Source organism: Nycticebus coucang, chromosome 11 (genome assembly GCF_027406575.1).
Source record: "Nycticebus coucang isolate mNycCou1 chromosome 11, mNycCou1.pri, whole genome shotgun sequence".
Classification (NCBI taxonomy): Eukaryota; Metazoa; Chordata; class Mammalia; order Primates; family Lorisidae; genus Nycticebus; species Nycticebus coucang.
The window spans coordinates 41,708,005-41,728,168 of NC_069790.1; the positions used below are offsets into that span (position 1 = coordinate 41,708,005).

General features: G+C 33.3%; 1 protein-coding gene across 2 annotated transcripts in view; it reads left to right on the forward strand.

The window, feature by feature from the left end:
* SNX13 (sorting nexin 13) overlaps window positions 1–20,164 on the forward strand; it is a 176,109-nt gene that overhangs the window by 112,342 nt on the left and 43,603 nt on the right. For both annotated transcript variants that reach the window (XM_053609451.1, XM_053609453.1), the window contains exons 12-16: window positions 5,822–5,921; window positions 12,623–12,816; window positions 14,766–14,870; window positions 15,486–15,618; window positions 19,385–19,422. In XM_053609451.1, coding sequence (XP_053465426.1) covers window positions 5,822–5,921; window positions 12,623–12,816; window positions 14,766–14,870; window positions 15,486–15,618; window positions 19,385–19,422 — 570 coding nt within the window. The remainder of the gene's footprint in view (window positions 1–5,821; window positions 5,922–12,622; window positions 12,817–14,765; window positions 14,871–15,485; window positions 15,619–19,384; window positions 19,423–20,164) is intronic.

Here is a 20,164-nt window from a genome sequence, read left to right on the forward strand (position 1 = left end):
ATCGACCAATACCTGGAAGTACGCCACCTAGTAAGAGTAAGACTTAGCCAGAATGAAGTGCAAATGTTGAACAGGCCTATATCAAGTTCTGAAATAGCATCAACTATACAAAATCTCCCTAAAAAGAAAAGCCCAGGACCAGATGGCTTTACATCAGAATTCTACCAAACATTTAAAGAAGAACTAGTACCTATACTACTAAACCTCTTCCAAAATATAGAAAAAGAAGGAATATTACCCAACACATTCTATGAAACAAATATCACCTTGATTTCCAAACCAGGGAAAGACCCAACAAGAAAAGAAAATTATAGACAAATATCACTAATGAATATTGATGCAAAAATATTCAATAAGATCCTAACAAACAGAATCCAACAACACATCAAAAAAATTATACACCACAACCAAGTGGGATTTATCCCAGGGTCTCAAGGCTGGTTCAATATACAAAAATCTATAAATGTAATTCAACACATAAACAAACTAAAAAATAAGGACCATATGATTCTTTCAATTGATGCAGAAAAAGCTTTTGATAATATCCAGCATCCCTTCATGATCAGAACACTTAAGAAAATTGGTATGGGGCGGCGCCTGTGGCTCAGTTGGTAAGGCGCCAGCCCCATATTCCGAGGGTGGAGGGTTCAAACCCAGCCCCGGCTGAACTGCAACCAAAAAAAAATAGCTGGGCGTTATGGCGGGTGCCTGTAGTCCCAGCTATTCGGGAGGCTGAGGCAAGAGAATCGCTTAAGCCCGGGAGTTGGAGGTTGCCGTGAGCTGTGTGATGCCATGGCGCTCTACTGAGGGCCATAAAGTGAGACTCTGTCTCTACAAAAAAAAAAAAAAAAAGAAAATTGGTATAGAAGGGACATTTCTTAAACTAATAGAGGCCATCTACAGCAAACCCACAGCCAATATCGTATTGAATGGAGTTAAATTGAAATCATTTCCACTTAGATCAGGAACCAGGCAAGGTTGTCCAATGTCTCCATTGCTCTTTAACATTGTAATGGAAGTTTTAGCCATTGCAATTAGGGAAGAAAAGGCGATCAAGGGTATCCACATAGGGTCAGAAGAGATCAAACTTTCACTCTTCACAGATGATATGATCGTATATCTGGAAAACACTAGGGATTCTACTACAAAACTTTTAGAAGTGATCAAGGAATACAGCAATGTCTCAGGCTACAAAATACCCATAAATCTGTAGCCTTTATATATACCAACAATAACCAAGCTGAAAAAATAGTCAAAGACTATTTCACAGTAGTGCCAAAGAAGATGAAATATTTGGGAGTATACCTAACAAAGGATGTGAAAGATCTCTACAAAGAGAAGTATGAAACTTTAAGAAAAGAAATAGCTGAAGATGTTAACAAATGTAAAAACATACCATGCTCATGGCTGGGAAGAATCAACATTGTTAAAATGTTTATACTACCCAAAGCAATATATAATTTTAATGCAATTCCTATTAAAGCTCCATTGGCATATTTTAAAGATCTGGAAAAAATAATACTTCGTTTTATATGGAATCAGAAAAAAATCTCGAATAGCCAAAACTTTACTTGGCAATAAAAACACAGGGGGAGGAATCATGCTACCATACCTGAGACTGTACTATAATCGATAGTGATCAAAGCAGCATGGTACTGGCACAAAAACAGAGAAGTAGATGTCTGGAACAGAATAGAGAACCAATAGATGAATCCAGCTACTTACTGTTATTTGATCTCTGACAAGCCATTTAAAAACATTCAGTGGGGAAAAGATTCCCTATTTAACAAATGGTACTGGGTAAAACTGGCTGGCAATCTGTAGAAGATTGAAACTGGACCCACACCTTTCACTATTAACTAAGATAGACTCTCACTGGATAAAAGATTTAAACTTAAGATCTGAAACTATAAAAATACTTGAAGAAAGTGCAGGGAAAACTCTTGAAGGAATCTGCCTGAGAGAATATTTTATGAGGAGGACTCCCCTGGCCATTGAAGCAGTATGAAAAATACACTACTGTGACCTGATCAAACTAAAAAGCTTCTGCACAGCCAAGAACATAGTGAGTAAAGCAAGCAGACAGCCCTCAGAATGGGAGAAAATATTTGTAGGTTATACCTCCAATAAAGTTCTAATAACTAGAATCCACAGAGAACTCAAACGTATTAGCAAGAAAAGAACATGTGACCCCATCTCAGGGTGGGGAAGGAATTTGAAGAGAAACTTCTCTAAAGAAGACAGACCACGATCTACAAACACATGAAAAAATGCTCATCATCCTTAATCATCAGAGAAATGCAAATCAAAACTACTTTGAGATATCACTTAACCCCAGTAAGAGTAGCCCACATAACAAAATCCCCAATCCAGAGATGTTGGCATGGATGTGGAGAAAAGGGCACACTTCTACACTGCTGGTGGGAATGCCCACTAATACGTTCCTTCTGGAGGGATGTTTGGAGAATACTTAGAGACCTAAAAATAGACCTGCCATTCGATCCTATAATTCCTTTACTAGGTTTATTCCCAAAAGACCAAAAATCACAATATAACAAAGACATCTGTACCAGAATGTTATTGCAGCCCAATTCATAATTGCTAAGTCATGGAAGAAGCCCAAGTGTCCATCGACCCACGAATGGACTATCAAATTGTGGTATATGTATACTATGGAATATTATGCAACCTTAAAGAAAGATGGAGACTTTACCTCTTTCATGTTTACATGGATGGAGTTGGAACATATTCTTAGCAAAGTATCTCAGGAATGGAAGAAAAAGTATCCACTATACTCAGCTCTACTATGAAGCTAAATTATAGCTTTCACATGAAGGCTATGACCCAACTAATAGCATAAGACTATGGGGAAAGGGCCAAGGAAGGGGAAGGGAGGGAGAGGTTATGGTGGAGGGAGGATAATGGATGGGGCCACACCTGCAGTGCATCTTGGAATGGGTACAGGCGAAACTTGCTAAATGCAGAATACAAATGCCTACATACCGTAACTAAGAAAATGCCATGAAGGCTATGTCGAACAGTTTGATAAGAACATTGCAGATTGTATGTGAAACCAGCACATTGTACTCTTTGATTGCACTAATGTACACAGCTATGATTTAACAATAAAAATAAATTAATTAATACAAAAAATAATAAAAAATATGAAATGAATTCTTGCTGTTTTACCCAGGTTTGTTCCAAACTCCTGAGCTCAAGTGTCCTACCCTCTCAGCTAACTGGGTAACAGGGACTACAGGTGTACACCACTGTGGTTGGCTTTTGGGGGGTCTTTTATAATAGATCCCAAGAGGTTTCATGCCTTTTGAGCATAAAGTATCTGAATATCTGAGAGGGAGTTAGTCTTGTGTTTTATCTTTGTCTTTGAATAACCTTTTCTTCACTAGTAAGAGCAAGTGCTGGAACCTTGAGATAGAAACGGGCTTGGTGAGTTAGCGGAGGTCAGTGTGTTATTGGATAAATGAGGGATTGTGCTGGAAATTAAGTTACAGAAGAACCTGTAGGTTAGATTATATATGGTGTAATATTTATTTGTTTTATTCCAATCGTAATGGAATTCAGTTGGAGATTTCCCATGCAAGTAAGGTGACCTGACTTAACTCCAAGGTTGGTGACATGACATAAAATGATCACTTTGACCCTTTGTGAAGAATAGACTATGGTGGGATGGTGGGGATGAGAATGGAAACTACCAGATCATTTGTAAAACTGCTGCTTTAAACCAGGGAAGAGTTGTCTGTAGAGGTTGTGAGAAGTGATTAGAGCAGTGTTTTTCAACCTTTCTCACAGGACGCTTGAACCTATAGTTAAACTTCCATAGCACCCTTAAATTATATTGATCATAAAAATGAATATACTTACTATGCTTTGAATGTCTTTTGAAAATAATTTAATTAATGATATTGAAAAATTTTCATAGCAAACCTAACATCCTCTCACAGCATTACACACTGTTTAAAAATCACTGGATTTGAGACTGCATATAGTGTTAACAAGATTTGCTTAATGGACTCAATATGGGGTGAGAAAGAAAGAAAGGACTTAAGGCTGATCCCAAGGTTTTTTAGCTTGAGCAACTGCATGAAGGGTGATGCTATTTACTGAAATGTGTAAAACTGAGACAGGAGAAAGTTATCAAGTTTTGAATGTCTTAATTTGAGATATGTATTTGACATTCAAAGTAGATGGTACTAACCTGGTAATCTTGAGTTCAAGGGAAAGTTTAATGATAGAAATAAACTTTGCAGCTGCTCAGAATTATTGTATGTCTGTTTAATGTTGAGGAACTGTATTAAATTATTTAAAAGAGTTAGTATAAGTAAGAAGATATCAGGGACTTGATTACAAAGGCACTTCGATGAATGGACTAAAGAGAAGGTAGAGAATCCAGCTAAAGAAGCAAGAGTGAGCAGCTGGTGAGTTTGAAGGAAAACCTGGGCATCTGATATCCTGGAAGCCAGATGTTAAAAGGGAGAGATCAAATGTGTCGAAGTATAACATTAAGTAAGATGAAGACTGAGAATTGACCATTGGGTTTGCTACTATGAGGATTCCTGGTTAACTGATGAGATCAGTTTTGTTGGAGCAGTGTAGAAAAAGCCTGATGAAGTCAGTCCGGGAGAAATGGGAAGGGATGAATTAGAAACAGTGATAATTGCCCTTCAGGGGAGTTTACTGTACAGGAGAGCAGAGATTTAGTGCTTTAAAGCTGGAAGAAAACATTGTTTAGTACCTTTAGTTTTTAGTGTAGTCACTCTTTGTACTCTGGTTTTGTTTCAAAGGGAATTGCTGATTACAGTGATAGATTTTTTTTTTTTTAATGTTTTCAAATTCTCTTCCTTTTCCTTTTTGTACCACTTAGGCTTAATTAGTGTTTGCCCCTGAATAAAGGAGTTTATTTAATTTATAGTAAACCTACTAAATTTTCTTTTTTAAATAGAGGGTTGTGAAATACGGATTTGGGAATATGGAGAAGCTCATGAAAATAAATAGTTCACAGAAACAACCTTTTTATTGGAAAGGGCAGCAGAATTTGAAAACCCAGACTCGTACTTGTAAGCTCTGTGATTTTGGCAACCTTTCTGATTTTCGTTTTCTTTATTGGTTTAGTAGGATTGGTTGATGCATACCTCGTTGGTAGCTAAGGAGATAAAATGAAGTAATGTGTGGAATGTAACTAGCATGGTACCTAATATACAGATGTTCTTTAAATCTTGGACCCGATTTTTTCTTTATTTTTTTTTGTATATGTAGGTTGTTACTTTGCCTTATGAGTTTGAAAAGTATTTATAACTCATTGTTTGGATAGTCTGAAGAGAAATACATTGTCTGTAACAATTATTGAGTTTTTACTATGTTAGGAGCAGAACTACTCTTTGGGAATATTTTGTGGTTTTTGCAGTAAACAAGACTTTATATTTGAAAATGTTGATGTGTTTATTTTTTAAACATGAAAAACATTTGTAACATCCCCTTCTAACTTTAACCTGAAATGTTCATTTATATTTGATGTACATAGAGGTAGACAACAATTGAAATTCAGTGATTTGGATTTATTTTATATTGAAAGAAATGAATGCTTAATATATTTTAATATATATTTGATGGACAACTCTTAAAATAACTAAAAGTTTATTCACTGAAAGAGGATTTTATTAGGCAGCACCATGCACGAGAAGGACAAAACTTTATTTACATTCCATTTTAATTTAATGTAGTATTTTATTTTTTATATTTTAAAGACCTTTAACCTAATGAGTGATTAGATAAAATATTAACCTATATTCACTTTTGTCTATAGGAAATAAATACTGTGAAACTGGCAGCAAACTTTGGGAAACTTTGCACAGTCCCCCTGGACAGCATTCTTGTAGACAATGTTGCACTACAATTTTTTATGGGTAGGTAAATCCATTTTATTTAAACAATATAGCCATTGAAATTCTTTTCCTAATTTTATTGTGATAGTAAAATACACATAGCATAAAATTTAGCATCTCAGCCATTTTTAAGTGTACAATTCAGTGATATTAAATATATTCATGCTGTTGTACAGCCATCACCACATTAATCACCATAACTCCTTTTGTCTTGCAATGCTGAAACTGTGTACCCCTTAAACACTAACTCCCCATTTGCCCTATTCCAGCCCCTGGCAACCACTATTCTACTTTCTGTCTCTGTGATTCTGACTGTGCTTAAGTACCTCATATAAACTGACTTGTACAGTATTTGTCTTTTTGTAACTGACTGACTTCACCTGCTATAGTGTTCTCAAGGGTCATCCATGTTATAGTATAGGTCAGAATTCTTTTCTTAAGGCTGAATAATATTGCATTGTTTATGTGTGTGTTTATACATTTGCTTATCTATTCATCCATCAATGGACATGGTTTCTTCCTCTTTTTAACTATTGTGAATAATGCTGCTATGAACTTGGTATTTAAATATCTCTTTGAGACCCTGCTTGTCCCAGTTCTTCTGGGTATAGGTCCAGAAGTGTCATTGTTAGATAATATGATATTCTATAATATTACTAATTTTTTGAGGACCTACCATACTGTTTTCTACAGCAATTGTCTGATTTTATATTCCCACAGTGTTCCATTTTCTCCACATTCTCCCAAATACTGTCATTTTATATATACATATATATGTGTATTTTTTATTTTTTAAACTTTCTGGGGTGGGATAGTAGTTAACTGTTCTAATGGAAGTGAGATGGTATCTGATTGTCATTCTGGTTTGTTATTTCTCTGATTACTGATGTCGACCACCATTTCATATGTTGATTGACCATTTGTGTATCTTCTTTGGAGATAAGTTTATTGATTATATTTGACTATTTTTGTTGGGGTTTTTTGGTTGCTGAGTTTTAGTTTTGTATATATTCTATGTACTAATCTCTAGTGTGTGATTAGCAAATATGTCATCCCATTCTGTGAGTTGCCTTTTAACCCTGTTGGAAATGTCTTTTGATGTACAAATTTTTTAAAATTTTCATGAAGTACACTTTGTCTATTTTCTTTTACTGCTTATGATTTTTTTAGTCTCCCATTCAAGAAATCACTGCCAAATCCAGCTGCTTGTGAAGCTTTTTTTACCCTATGTTTTCTTCTGAGAGTTTTATAGTTTTACATCTTATATATACTTCTGAAAAAAAGATTTTTTTTTTTTTGTACTCCTTATATTTAGATGTTTGGTCTATTTCGAGTTAATTTTTTGTATATGGTGTGAGGTAAGGGTTTACTCTTTTGCATGCATATATGATCATTTGTTGAAAAGACCTGTTTTATTATTTGACCATATATATATGAAGGTTTGTTTCTGGGCTCTATCTTCTGTTTTATTTTGTTAGTCTCTGTATCTTTTGATTACTGTGGCTTTGTAGTAAGTTTTGAAATCAGAAACTTTAGAGTAAGTTGAGAAATCAACTTTGTTCTTTCTCGGGATTGTTGTGGTTATTGCAAGTCCCTTATTGAGATTTCATATAACTTTCAGGGTGGTCTTTCTAATTTTTGCAAAAAACAACATTGGGATTTTGATAGGAATTACATCAAATCTGTGGAGTACTTTGGGTAGTACAGACATCTTCACAGTATTAAATCTTCCAATCCATGAATATGAACTATGTTTCCATTTTATGTTTATATTAATTTAATTTCTTTCAGCAGTGTAAGTTGACTTTGTATTCTGATACTTCGCTGATTTCCTTTGTTGTCTTTTAGTAGAATCCTTAGAATTTTATGTTTACAAGATCATTTCATCTGTGAATAGAGATAGAGCATTTTACTTCTTCCTTTGCCATTAGGATGACCTACATTTCCTTCCTCCCTGCCTCCATCCTCTTTCTTCCTTCCTTCCCTTTCTTTCCTTTATTTTCTTTTTTTGCAATTGTTCTGCCTAGAACTTCCAGTACTATGTTGAATAGAGTGGCAAAAGCAGCTATCCTTTTCTTTTCCCAGTCTTAGAGGAAAAGCATGAGTATGATATTTAGTGAGTTTTTCATATACAGCTTTTATTATGTTGAGTTTCCTTGTGTTCTTAAACTCAACACTTCTCAACACTTTGTTGAGTGTTTTTGTCATGGAAGTGTGTTGCAGTTTGTGAAATGCATTTGTGTATCTCAACTACAACTTGAACTTTACCTTAAAAATGAAAGCAATGTAACCTAAACATTTATACCCTCATATCAATCTGAAATTAAAAAAAAAAAACAATAACAAGATGTTTTGTGTTGGTGGTCTTCATTCTGTTAGTGTGGTGTATTTATACTGATTGATTTTTATATATTAACCCATTATTGCATTCTAAGAGTGCATCTCACTTAGGTCATGGTGTATAATCCTTTAAATAAGTTGCTGAATTTGGTTAACTAGTATTTTGTTGAGGATTTTTTGCATCATTATTCATAAGCAATATTGGTCTGTAGTTTTCTTTCCTTATAGTATCTTTATCTGGCTTTGTTTTAAAGGTAATGATGGCCTCATCCAATGAGTTAGGAGGTCTTCTCTCTTCAATTTTTTGGAAAAGTTGAAAAGGATAGGTTTTACCTTTTCTTTAAATGTTTGGTAAAATCCACCAGTGAAACTATCTAGGTCCATGTCTTTTCTTTATTTGGAGGTTTTTGATTGCTGATTTGATCTATTTATACATCTCCTTGGATGTTCTGTTTCCTCATGATTTAGTCTTGGTAGGTTTTCTATTTCTAGGAATTTTTCCTTTTCAACTATTTGTTGATGTAAAATTGTGCATGGTACTCTTTTGTGATACATTTTATTTCTGTAGAATCTGTAGTAGTATCCCCAGTTTCATTCTGATTATATAATTTAAATCTTTTCTCTTTTTTCTTAGTCCTTCTGGCTAAATGTTTGTAAAGTTTGTTGCTCTTTTAAAGAAGCAACATTTTCTTTATTGATTTTTCTCTGTTGTTTTGCTGTTCTCTAGTTTGTTTATATCTGCTCTAATCTTTGTTTTTCCTTCCTTTGCTAACTTTGGGTTTAGTTTTTTTTTTTTTCTTCTTAATTCTTTGTGTTGTACAGTTTGCTGTTGATTTGAGATCTTACTTTTTTGCTGAGTCACGTAAGTTTTGGTATTATGTTTCTGTTTTCATTCGTCTTTTTCTATTTTCTAATTTCTCTTACGATTTCTTCTTTGATCCATTGTCTATGTGAGAGTGTGTTGTTTAATTTCCAAAAATTTGTGAATTTTCCAGTTGTACTTCTATTATTGATTTCTAACTTCATCACATTGCAGTTGGAAAAGATACTTTCTGTGATACCCATCTTTTTAAAATCAAGTGAGACTTAATTTGTGGCCCAACATGTGGTCTGTTTTGAAAAATGTTCCAACAAACCAAGTAGATGTAACATTCATATAGAGAACACTACCCAACAAAAGCATACACATTCTTCTGAAATGCACATTCTTCTGTTGTCATCGGGTACTGTTCTGTATATGTATGCTAAATCTACTTGGTTTATTGTATTAAATCGTCTGTTTCCACACTTATTTTCTGTCTGGTTGTTCGGTCCCTTATTGAAAGTTGGGCATTGAAGTCATCACCTATTATTGTGGAACTATGTCTTGCTCCCCTCAAATTTGTCAATTTTTGCTTCATATATTTTGATGATTTGTGCTGGGTACATAATTGTTTTTAAAGTGTATATCATTTAAAGTGTATGTCATACATAAAGTGTATGTATCTTCTATTGACCTCTTTATTAATATGTAATGACCGTCTTTGTGTCTTAACCTTTTTGAAGTAAAGTCTGTTTTGCCTGATACTAGTATAGCCTCCTCTGCTGGTTACTATTTGCATGAGATGTTTTTCTTTGTTTTTTTTTGTTTTTTTTTTTTTTTTTGCCTGGGCTGGGTTTGAACCCGCCACCTGCGGCATATGGGGCCCTTGCCCTACCCTTTTGAGCCACAGGCACTGCCCGAGAGATATTTTTCCATCCTTCCACTGTCTGTGTATTTGTGTCTTTGTATACGAAGTAAGTCTCCTATAGGCAACATATATATTATGTTTTTTCATCCATTCTGACACTCTCTTGTCTTGATTAGAGGTTTTAATCCATTTCCATGTAATTATTGATAAGGAGGGACTTAAGTCATTTTGTTACTTGTTTTCTGTATGCCTTATATCATTTCCTGCATAGCATTCTTCTTTTGTGTTTCAGTTGATTTTTTTTTTTTTTTTTTAATTCAAGAGACAGGGTCTTGCTCTGTCACCTAGGTTAGAATGCAGTGGCACAGATGAGCAGGTGGCTCACGCTTGTAATCCCAGTACTTGGGAGGTTAAGATGGGTGGATTGCCTAAGTTCTCACGTTTGAGACCAGCCTGAGCCAGAACAAGATCTCATCTCTAAAAATAGCCAGGTGTTGTGGTGGGTGCCTGTAGTCTCAGCTGCTAGGGAGGCTGAGGCAAGAGAATCACTTGAGCCCAGGAGTTTGAGATTGCTGTGAGCTATGACTCCACAGCACTCTACCAAGGGTGACAAAAGTGAGACTCTGTCTCAAAAAAAAAGAATGCAATGGCACAATCATAGCTCACTGCATTCTTACACTCTGCAGTTACTTTCTAATTTTCTCATACACGCAATTGCTTTTGAATGTTCTTTTCTTTAAGACCTAGCTCCTAACAGGAGAAAAAGATAAAAATGTACAGGGCCAGGGAGAAAGAAGGCCAGTCTTTTACATTACCTAGAAGTGACTTCAGTAGGTAGGACATGGACTTGGAACAATAGGGACATATGTAACAAAGACTCCTTACTTATCTGCACCTCTTTGATCAGAAGCAGCAGTATACTGTCAGAGCATAGATCTCAGGTACGTGGAGGGCAGGATGCTTTTTGCTCACCCTGGCTTCTGCTTGCTGTGTGCAGGCTGATTCTTGAACACATGCACAGCAAATACAGTTGCTTTGGGAAAACACTCTTCAGGATGTGCTTTCTTCTAAACACAATAATCAATACAGAAGAGGACTTCTGTGAACAAATGTGGGATTTTTCTTCACATGCCAAGAGGCAGTCACCAACTGGCATGCTCTAATTCCATTCCACCACGATTTCCCCATTCCAATACTATCTCTCTGAGATAGCTACCCAAGACACGCACCCCTACCCCACCCTAGACACTAGTCTCGATCTCTGTAACTTCCAATTGACTGGCTTCAAATTGGGGTTCCCCTGATTTCCTTCTTTGGGTTTGATTAACTTGTTAGAGTGGCTTCTAAGATTCAAGGAAATATTTACTTACTTTATAGGTTTATTAAAAAGGATATCTTAAAGGATACAAATCAATAGCCAGAGAAGAGATACATAAGGTGGGGTCTGGAAAGGATCCTAAGTACAGGAGCTTCTGTCCTTGTGGAATTGGGATGCTTCATCCTCCCAGAACATGAATGAATTCTTATTTCCTTTCCTGTCCACCTCCACATGCTCTGCTCTGGAAGCTCTCTGAACTCAGGCCTTTTAGGTTTTTTATGGAGGCTTTATTACATAGTATGATTGACAACTGTGTAGAAATGTCACTGGGCAAAAAGCAAATCATTAAACCCAGCAAAGCCTAGCTGTTAAATTCTTCCTGGCCTCTCTGTATAATATTCCTTCCTCTAGGCTTTGAGGCAGGACCCTCTGTGTCCCACAGTTGAGTAAGAGTTTTGTCTTGGGCAGATGAAAGGCAGACAAGGGCAGGTCAGATAGACTATCTCCTGAGGCCTAAAGCACCCCAACATTATAATAAGGACATGGGCGTTATGAAACTCCATAGGAACCATGGGTGAACATTTATAATTAATCATAACACCACAATTATTAAATTTTAAATAGTTAATATTTTATACACCCATTTCAGTTATACCCTTTATTCTCTGAAATATTTACCCTTAGAAACCATGGAGGTAGAGATTTATTTTGTTTTAAAGGAAATGCTCATAACTAATATGCATTTGTTAAACTGCTTTTTAAATAAATCCTAGAAGATTCTAATATGAATTTAAATTCACTAAGAAAGTACTTTATTAGGTACACACAGTGTTTGTATCAATTTTGTTCATGTGTACATGAGGTACTTTGTTTTTATACCATTTTAATATATGTAAATTTTTACTTATACATTATTTTATTAAAATTGCTTTTACCTAGAGGACATTTTCAGCAAAAATCCCTAAATCTTTATTTTCACCATCAAAAATATAAATATGTGTTTTGTTTAAGAGCCGTTCTTTATTTTTAATATATCTAGAAATATTTCTGTTATGAGTAATAATCCTTATTGAAAACAAATGTTTAATGAACATTTACATTAAAAATGAAATAGTTTATTTCTGATGAGGCTTTATGTAGTAGATTTATTCACTAGAGATCATTAAAAATAGGATTAAGAAGTTTTAAAATACGGTCTTTCACTTGTGTTTTTTACACAACTTTAGTTTGGCTTAACCAGTTTATGTTGTAACTATTTTTTTATTGCAGGGATTTGCTAAATGTAGTTTTAAATACTTGAAATTTTAATCCTTTTTATTTACTTGTTGTACAGCTACATGAATCCAAAATTGTATGACATTAGTATCTCTGTTGTTATGAATTCTATTTGGTAGATTACATGCAACAAACTGGAGGTCAAGCGCATCTTTTCTTCTGGATGACAGTGGAAGGATACCGGGTTACAGCTCAACAGCAGCTAGAGGTTTTATTTAGTCGTCAGAGAGATGGAAAACATCAAACCAATCAAACCAAAGGTCTTTTAAGAGCAGCTGCTGTTGGAATTTATGAGCAGTATTTGTCAGAAAAGGTAAGGATATATTTTAATTACTGCTTCCTTAATCTTCTTTAGCAAGGTTATTAAGAATGATTTTTATAATACTTGCTTATAATCTTTATACCAGGCATAGCTACCTTGCAAACATTATTTCATTTAATCTTGATAACAGTCTTCCTGTGTATTTTTATTCATTGTTTAAGAGAAGAATCTGATCTTTAGGCAATCAAATTAATATGGCCATAGTCATGTATATGCTAAATTACCCAGTTAAGATTCAAGGTCACACATACTTCAGATTCAGAGACACAATAGTTTGAGAGTAATAGGATAGAAAATATAAATCATGCAAAAGTAAACAAAGGAGAGCTGGAATGGCCTATACCAATATCAGACAAAAATAGAAAAATAAGATAAAATTGTTATTAAAAGAAGAATGTTTTATAATGACAATAGGGTCAATTGAATAGAGCGAAAGGCATTGATAAGCACAGGTAGTACATGTACCTAACAAAAAAGCCTCTGAATACATGAAACAAAAATTTACAGAATTGGCTGGGTGCAGTGGCTCACACCTGTAATCCTAGTACTCTGGAGACCAAGGCCAGTGGATTGCCTGAGCTCGGGAGTTCGATACCAGTCTGAGCCAGAGTGAGACCTCCTGTCTGAAAAAAAAAAAAAAAAAAGTAGCCAGGCAGTGGTGCGGGCACCTATGGTTCCAGCTACGTAGGAGGTGGAGGCAGGAGAATTGCTTGAGCCCAAGAGTTTGAAGTTTCTATGAGCTGTGATGCCACAGCACTCTACTGAAGGCGACAAAGTGAGACTCTGGGGGAAAAAAAAAATTACAGAATTAAAGGGAAAAGAGGCAATGGAACAATAATATTTAGAAACTTCAAATCTTCAATCTCCATAATTGATAAAACAATTAGATAGAAATTTATAGAATATGTAAGACTTAACACATACTCTTAATCAGTTAGACCTAACACCTGTATGGAACATTTCCTCTAACAATGACAAATTATGCATTATTTTCAAGAACACATGGAACGTTGTCCAGGATGAGTCATATGCTAAGCTATAAAATTGGTTTCTGTTTAAAAGTATTGCAATCCTACAAAGTATTGTCTGTGATTGCAATGGAATTAAATTAGAAATCAACAGAAGGAAATTTGGGAAATTGACAAATAATACTTTGTAAAATAATAGGTTCCAAAACTCAAAGGCAGCTGGATACAAAAGTGATTAAGGAGAAGTACTTTAAATCACTTTCACTGGTGTTCCCATGTTTCTGGTTTATCCTTTTGAATGCTGTACTTTTTCATGTAAGATATAAATTGAAATTAATCTAGGTGAACAGAACAAAAAATAAAGGACATCATAAACTATAAGGGATCCCAGTGTTGCAATTTGGAATTTTGTATGATTGTTGAATATACTATTCCAAGCATTTTTTGAATGGTTTTTGCAGTGGACTCATGGGGAAAGTGAATTTTGACTCCACAGTCAAGATTTCTGAGCTAAAAAGGCTGACACTTTTATTTGTTGCGCTTTTTCAGATCTTTGCAGGAAACATTATCATTCAGGATGGTCACAAAGTGACTGCACTAATTAACTTTTAAACTATGTTTCCTATGTGTAGGACACTGGGCTAAACAGATCTTTTTTAATCCTTGGAATAATTTTAACCTAATATAGTACTCCACTTTGTAGATGGAGTAAATGAGACTTAGTGGGAGGTAGCTTGCTCAGCAGAAGTCAAGTCCATGTTTGTGGACCAATTTTCTGGGTAGCACATGAGGAAGAAAAATTGCTAGACCTTTTTCAGCCTTCTTAAACATCAAGGTATCATTTACAAACAAATGATTCTTTTCTGCCATTTATTTTGAATAATATGATTTCAGTTTTAATTCTCCTACTATCAAATATTAACTTGTATTTAGAAATTACAAAGATCATTACTACTATTATTTCTCTTTTAGGCATCTCCAAGAGTTATTGTTGATGACTATTTAGTAGCAAAATTAGCTGATACTTTGAATCATGAAGATCCAACCCCTGAAATCTTTGATGACATTCAAAGGAAGGTATTATGTATAGCATTTATCATTTATTTTTTTCTTGAAAAACAACATACGTTTCTATATGCATGTAATTAGTTTTTGTAAAAAAACTGACTGAAAATTTAAAAGAAGTAGAGTGGTAACTAAGAAAGTAAGTTATGGCTTAGTACCTTTCAATTCCAAAAATGAAAGTCAGGGTTTTTTTGTTTATTTTATTAATTGACCAATGAGGAAAATTCTTAATTTGGGTTGTTTTCTTTGAATCTGACTGTAGAACCAAATATTCTAGTCTTAGAATTTGATGAATTAATGATGTGTAAATAATAAGACCCATTCATTTTCATATAAGCTTTGAACCTTTCTTTATATATGTTTCTTTCTTAGAAAAAATTACTTCCTAGCACATTATTTATAACCTGCTTTCCTATGACTTATGTAGTAGTAGGACCTTTTTCAGTATAATTTAATTACTGGAGGAACTAGAAGAAGTTATTAGTTGTGAAATAGTCTTACTGCTAACGTCTTGCAACTGTGATAAATTATGGGAAGTCCTCAGTGTAGCTTTTGGTGAAATCTTATTTAGTGAAAGTCACCATATATCTGTATTAATTATTGCATATCTTGATGTATTTCAACAAGGTATATGAATTGATGCTACGAGATGAGAGATTTTATCCTTCCTTCCGACAGAATGCACTCTATGTACGCATGTTAGCTGAGCTGGACATGTTAAAAGATCCTAGTTTTAGAGGATCAGATGATGGGGATGGAGGTAAGGTTGCACACATTTTATGTATATATATTCCCATATATATTCTGCTTACCAAAAAAATAAATAAATAACTTTTATATAAGATAAAAAGTGTTCTTGAAGCCAAAGATAAACTGTAATATATTGGAAGAACTGTAAATGATTGACAAAGTTTATGACTATACTAAGCTAAAGTGTTTGAAAATTTAATAACCAATTAGAATACAACAAGTATAGGATCTTTGAATTCTTAATGAATGTTTTCTTGAGGTGAGTCACTGAAATATTTTTATGATAGTTTCCTTTTTGCTAGTAACAATATTCATGATTAATAATAGGATTGTTGAGAAGATTAAATAGATAATAAGTAATGGCTGTGAAAGTACATCATAAACTATAAAGCATAAGAAAAAAAAAAACCACAGTTTTAAAAAATCTCTGATTATATCCCTTTCTAAATCCTACACAGTGTGGGAGACTTGAGCTAGAAGAAACTTCAAAAGTTGTTTATTCCTCCCTTTTACTGAGACCTATTAGCATCTTATAGTGAAAAAAAAAATAGACTTTAAGATAGATTTTACTACCTTCCTCCCACTTATCACCTGTGTAATATTGGCCAACTACTTAATTTCTTTAAACCTCATTTTTCTTAATTGTAAATCTGGAATAATATTTTCATCATAATACCTTACCTCAGAGTCATTTTCAGATTTAAATGGAATTGTGTATATATAAATGATTTTTAACCTAAAACATGAATATGAGTTTTTTATTAGTAAATAGTAAGTTAGAGATAAAACTATTGGGAGAGAGCCCTCAGGCCCAGCAATCATTTTACTTGTAATTCAATCCAGAAATACTTTTTAAGCTCTAATTAAGTATCTAGGATTTGATAAACTTTCTGGTATGTTCTAGTAAGTAAATGAGCAAGGTAAATAAAAGTAAGTGAGAACGGTTTAAGTAATTTAAGAAAGTGCTTTAGTTATAACCATTTACTTATTAGTAGGTTTTATGGACAAGACCATTTTGGGGATGGAGATACAATAATAGATGTGTTAGGTATTGAGTACTGCTGTAAAAAAATATCCCTCTTAAGGAAGCTTCCCAGCTTTCTGTCTCTACTGTTTCCTAACCCTCTGCATACACTAGCAAGATATTATTTTTTAAATAATCTAAGAAATCTAGTTACAGAAATTTATATTTAAATTTTAATAACATTTGTATTGATTAGCTGATACTCTGGGTTTTTAATTAATACTCTTTCAGGTTTATTTATTTGTAAAATGGAAATAATCTATTAACTGAATTTTCATAATTTTTTTTAAAAAAACATTTCTTTAGGAGCTGAGTAGTAAGATTTAATTTATATATGTATTTCCCATCTCTGTTGAAAATGTTCTTTTATAGAGTGGCTATGAAATTTGTGATAACTATATTAACCATCCTAAAATGATTATTGTAAAGTATTTGTTGTTTATGTTAATTTTTTCTATTATAGAAATTACTTAGTGTTTGTGAAGTGGATTTGATATGTGACTCAGATGAAAGAAGATAACTAATTGTGTGAACTTCTAAGTAATTTAAATGGTGAAAGTAGCAATATATTCTGTGGGATTAGTTTTTTGTCTTATAATTAAGAACTCTTCCACAATCTTTTAATTTTAGCTTCTATTCATGTTTTTCTGGCCAGTCTTCTTCTATGCAACTATCAGAAGGAAACTATAAGCAATCTTGAACTTACCAAAATTTCATACTGTGCTTACTTAAGGCATGAACTACATTATTATTTTTTTTTTCTGGAACTGATTTTGACCTGAAGTAAATGAGCTTCTCAAATCAGTAACCTGTCACATTTAAATCATAGATTGTAGTCTGAAATTTTATACTTTACATATCTTATTGTCATTCTAGAACATGTTTTCTACTACTCTGTTTCCTATTTGATGAGTTTTTATGCATTTTATGTTGAGAAATTATCCCTTTTATGAAATGATTTGGGGAAAAGTATGTGGAGTGATGGGTATAATATGAAACACATATGGCTTTTACCACATTTTTGTTATAAATTAGATTTCTGACTTTTAAAATTAAGCTTCTCAGCACTTCATTTATTTTTTTAGACATTCTGAAATTTTGACGACTTTTTAGATACTCTAAAATCATTGTTTAATCTGGGGATAATGTGTAGCTGGTTTAAAAAATAAAAAGGCAGTCTACAATTGAGGCTGAAATTAATAGGCCAAGTTTTATGTGTGATAGCACTCTTTTCTCTTTCCTGGGAAAGAAATTTTATTCCTATTTGACCAAACTGCATAGCAGGTGCTTTAGCGTATGACTTTGCTTGTGCATATTCTTTCTTCTCTCTTCTCTTCTTTCTTCCTTCTCTTTCTTTTTCTTCATAATTGTCTTTAGTTATTTAAACTTTAAATTATTTTAAATGTAGGTATTTTCTTCTTTATTAAAACAAGGCCTCACAATCATAAAAATATTAGAATTATGCTTTCCTTTTAGAATTTTAATCTCAATCACCTTTTTTCATCATGTCAAAGAATGCTTTTGTTTTTTAATATTTATAGGCAGTTACCAAATTCTTGATTAAATGTGGCCCAAGATTGATTTTAGACTATATGTCTAGATCTTCTTATTGTTGACCACAAAATCAAACTTTGCCTTATTTTGTTCCTGAATTCTCCTTTTAACTTGACTTGTCTTTGGTGGGCAGATTTAAGATGTGGGCAGGTCACAGAAGACAAAGTAGGCATATAATTAAATAAAGAAGATAGAGAACTATTTGTTTACTCATTTTAATTAACACCTTCCTATTAACCAAAAGGTAACCCTAAAAATTTCTAGTTTACCTTTTGTGACCATAGGTGTAAGGAATCAAGAAATGTTCTTGGTCATTTAGAGTAAAGTGGGAAGACAATACAGGCTGCCTCTTTGTAGAAGTAATTGTCTTGCTTTTTGAAGACCTACTTAGAGAACTAACCTCATAAATCTCTTAAGTGCTAAAAACCATACATTAAGATATGTATGAATATTGCTTTACCATAGATTTATCTGTGTGTCTAACAAAAAGATACTTTAATTTGGTAAGTTAATTTGCTTTTATATATAATAAAATCCTGAGGGAAAATATTATTTCCTTACGTTAATTTTAACAATCTATAATGGATTCATTCTCTAACATTAACTTTAAAAATTATTTTTTTTTAGTTTCTTTTTAATTAAATGGCATTCCCTAAGGAGTTTCAAGTATCTTTTAGTTTATGAGTTATGTGTGATAGCACTCATTTAAGAATCTAGACTTCCAATGTTGTTAAGCCAAATCTACTACCAAAATAAGTAAACTTAATAGAACTCAATCTATCCCTCACATTAAAGACTAATTTCACTTGTAATATTTCTTATCTAGTGAGACAAAAATAACAAATAGTGCTTGCTGATGTTTCCTCATGAGCCTCCCTCTGCAGTGTTTTACTCATCCTTACATTGTATTAGGCAACTTAATATGATAACTGTGAGAGTAAAAATTCTCCCCTGAACATTAATGCCTTTTTGATTTTTGGCCAGCTGTTGGGTACACATATATTTTCACTAAAATGCCTGGCTTAGAAAACCATGGTATTTAACGGTCAAGATTTGAGGAGTATTCCACAATTTTTCTTTATTGTTCTGTTATGTCTTGGCTTATGTGACATTCGTTTTTGGTGTTTGAACCTTACATAGATAAAGTATCTGTTTTAAAGTTTTTTACTATATACTAAGTTGAATTTCCCCCCTACAGAATCTTTTAATGGGTCTCCTACAGGAAGCATAAATTTGGTAAGTACTATTGTGGGTACTTTAATTATCAAAATGACTTGGAAATATTTGTAAAAGACTGAACCTTACATGTAACTAAATGATATATTAGATCTCTCATATCATCCTTCAGTATTGTAAGAAGTTATTATGCTTTTAAAGAAATGCTAAGTTCACATATAAGGGATACATAAATTGGAACTTCAAAATGACATTTCATTTTTATTTTATTTTTTAATGGTAATTTAATTTTTAACATTTATAGAATATGTAATGACTAAGTCAGGGTATTTAGGATATCCACCAACTTGAGTATGTATGATTTCTATGTGTTGAGAGCATTTCAAGTCCTCCCTTCTGCCTACTTTGAAATATACGTTGTTGCTAACTGTGGTCACTAGTCTACTACTAAATGTTAGAGCTCATTTCTTCTAACTGTACCCACTCATCAGCCTCTGGGTTTAGGTCACACCTGATTAATTGTAGTTGCATTTTATAAAGAAATTGATTTTATTATTTTTAATTCTAATATTTAATATGTTTAAATGAGTCTGATTAGTGCTGTGATATGCAGTTAATTTGTGATACCTTCTAATCTTTACGTTAGAAACATTTTTTTCTCCTCTGGTATTTAGAAAAGAAATATGAAACTAGTTGGGACAACTAAAATCTTGTAGAAGTTTCTTAAAATCTACACTAAAATCGATTCAGGTCATTGTAAACAGATTTTTTTAAGCCTTAAGAGTTTTATAGCAACTATGTC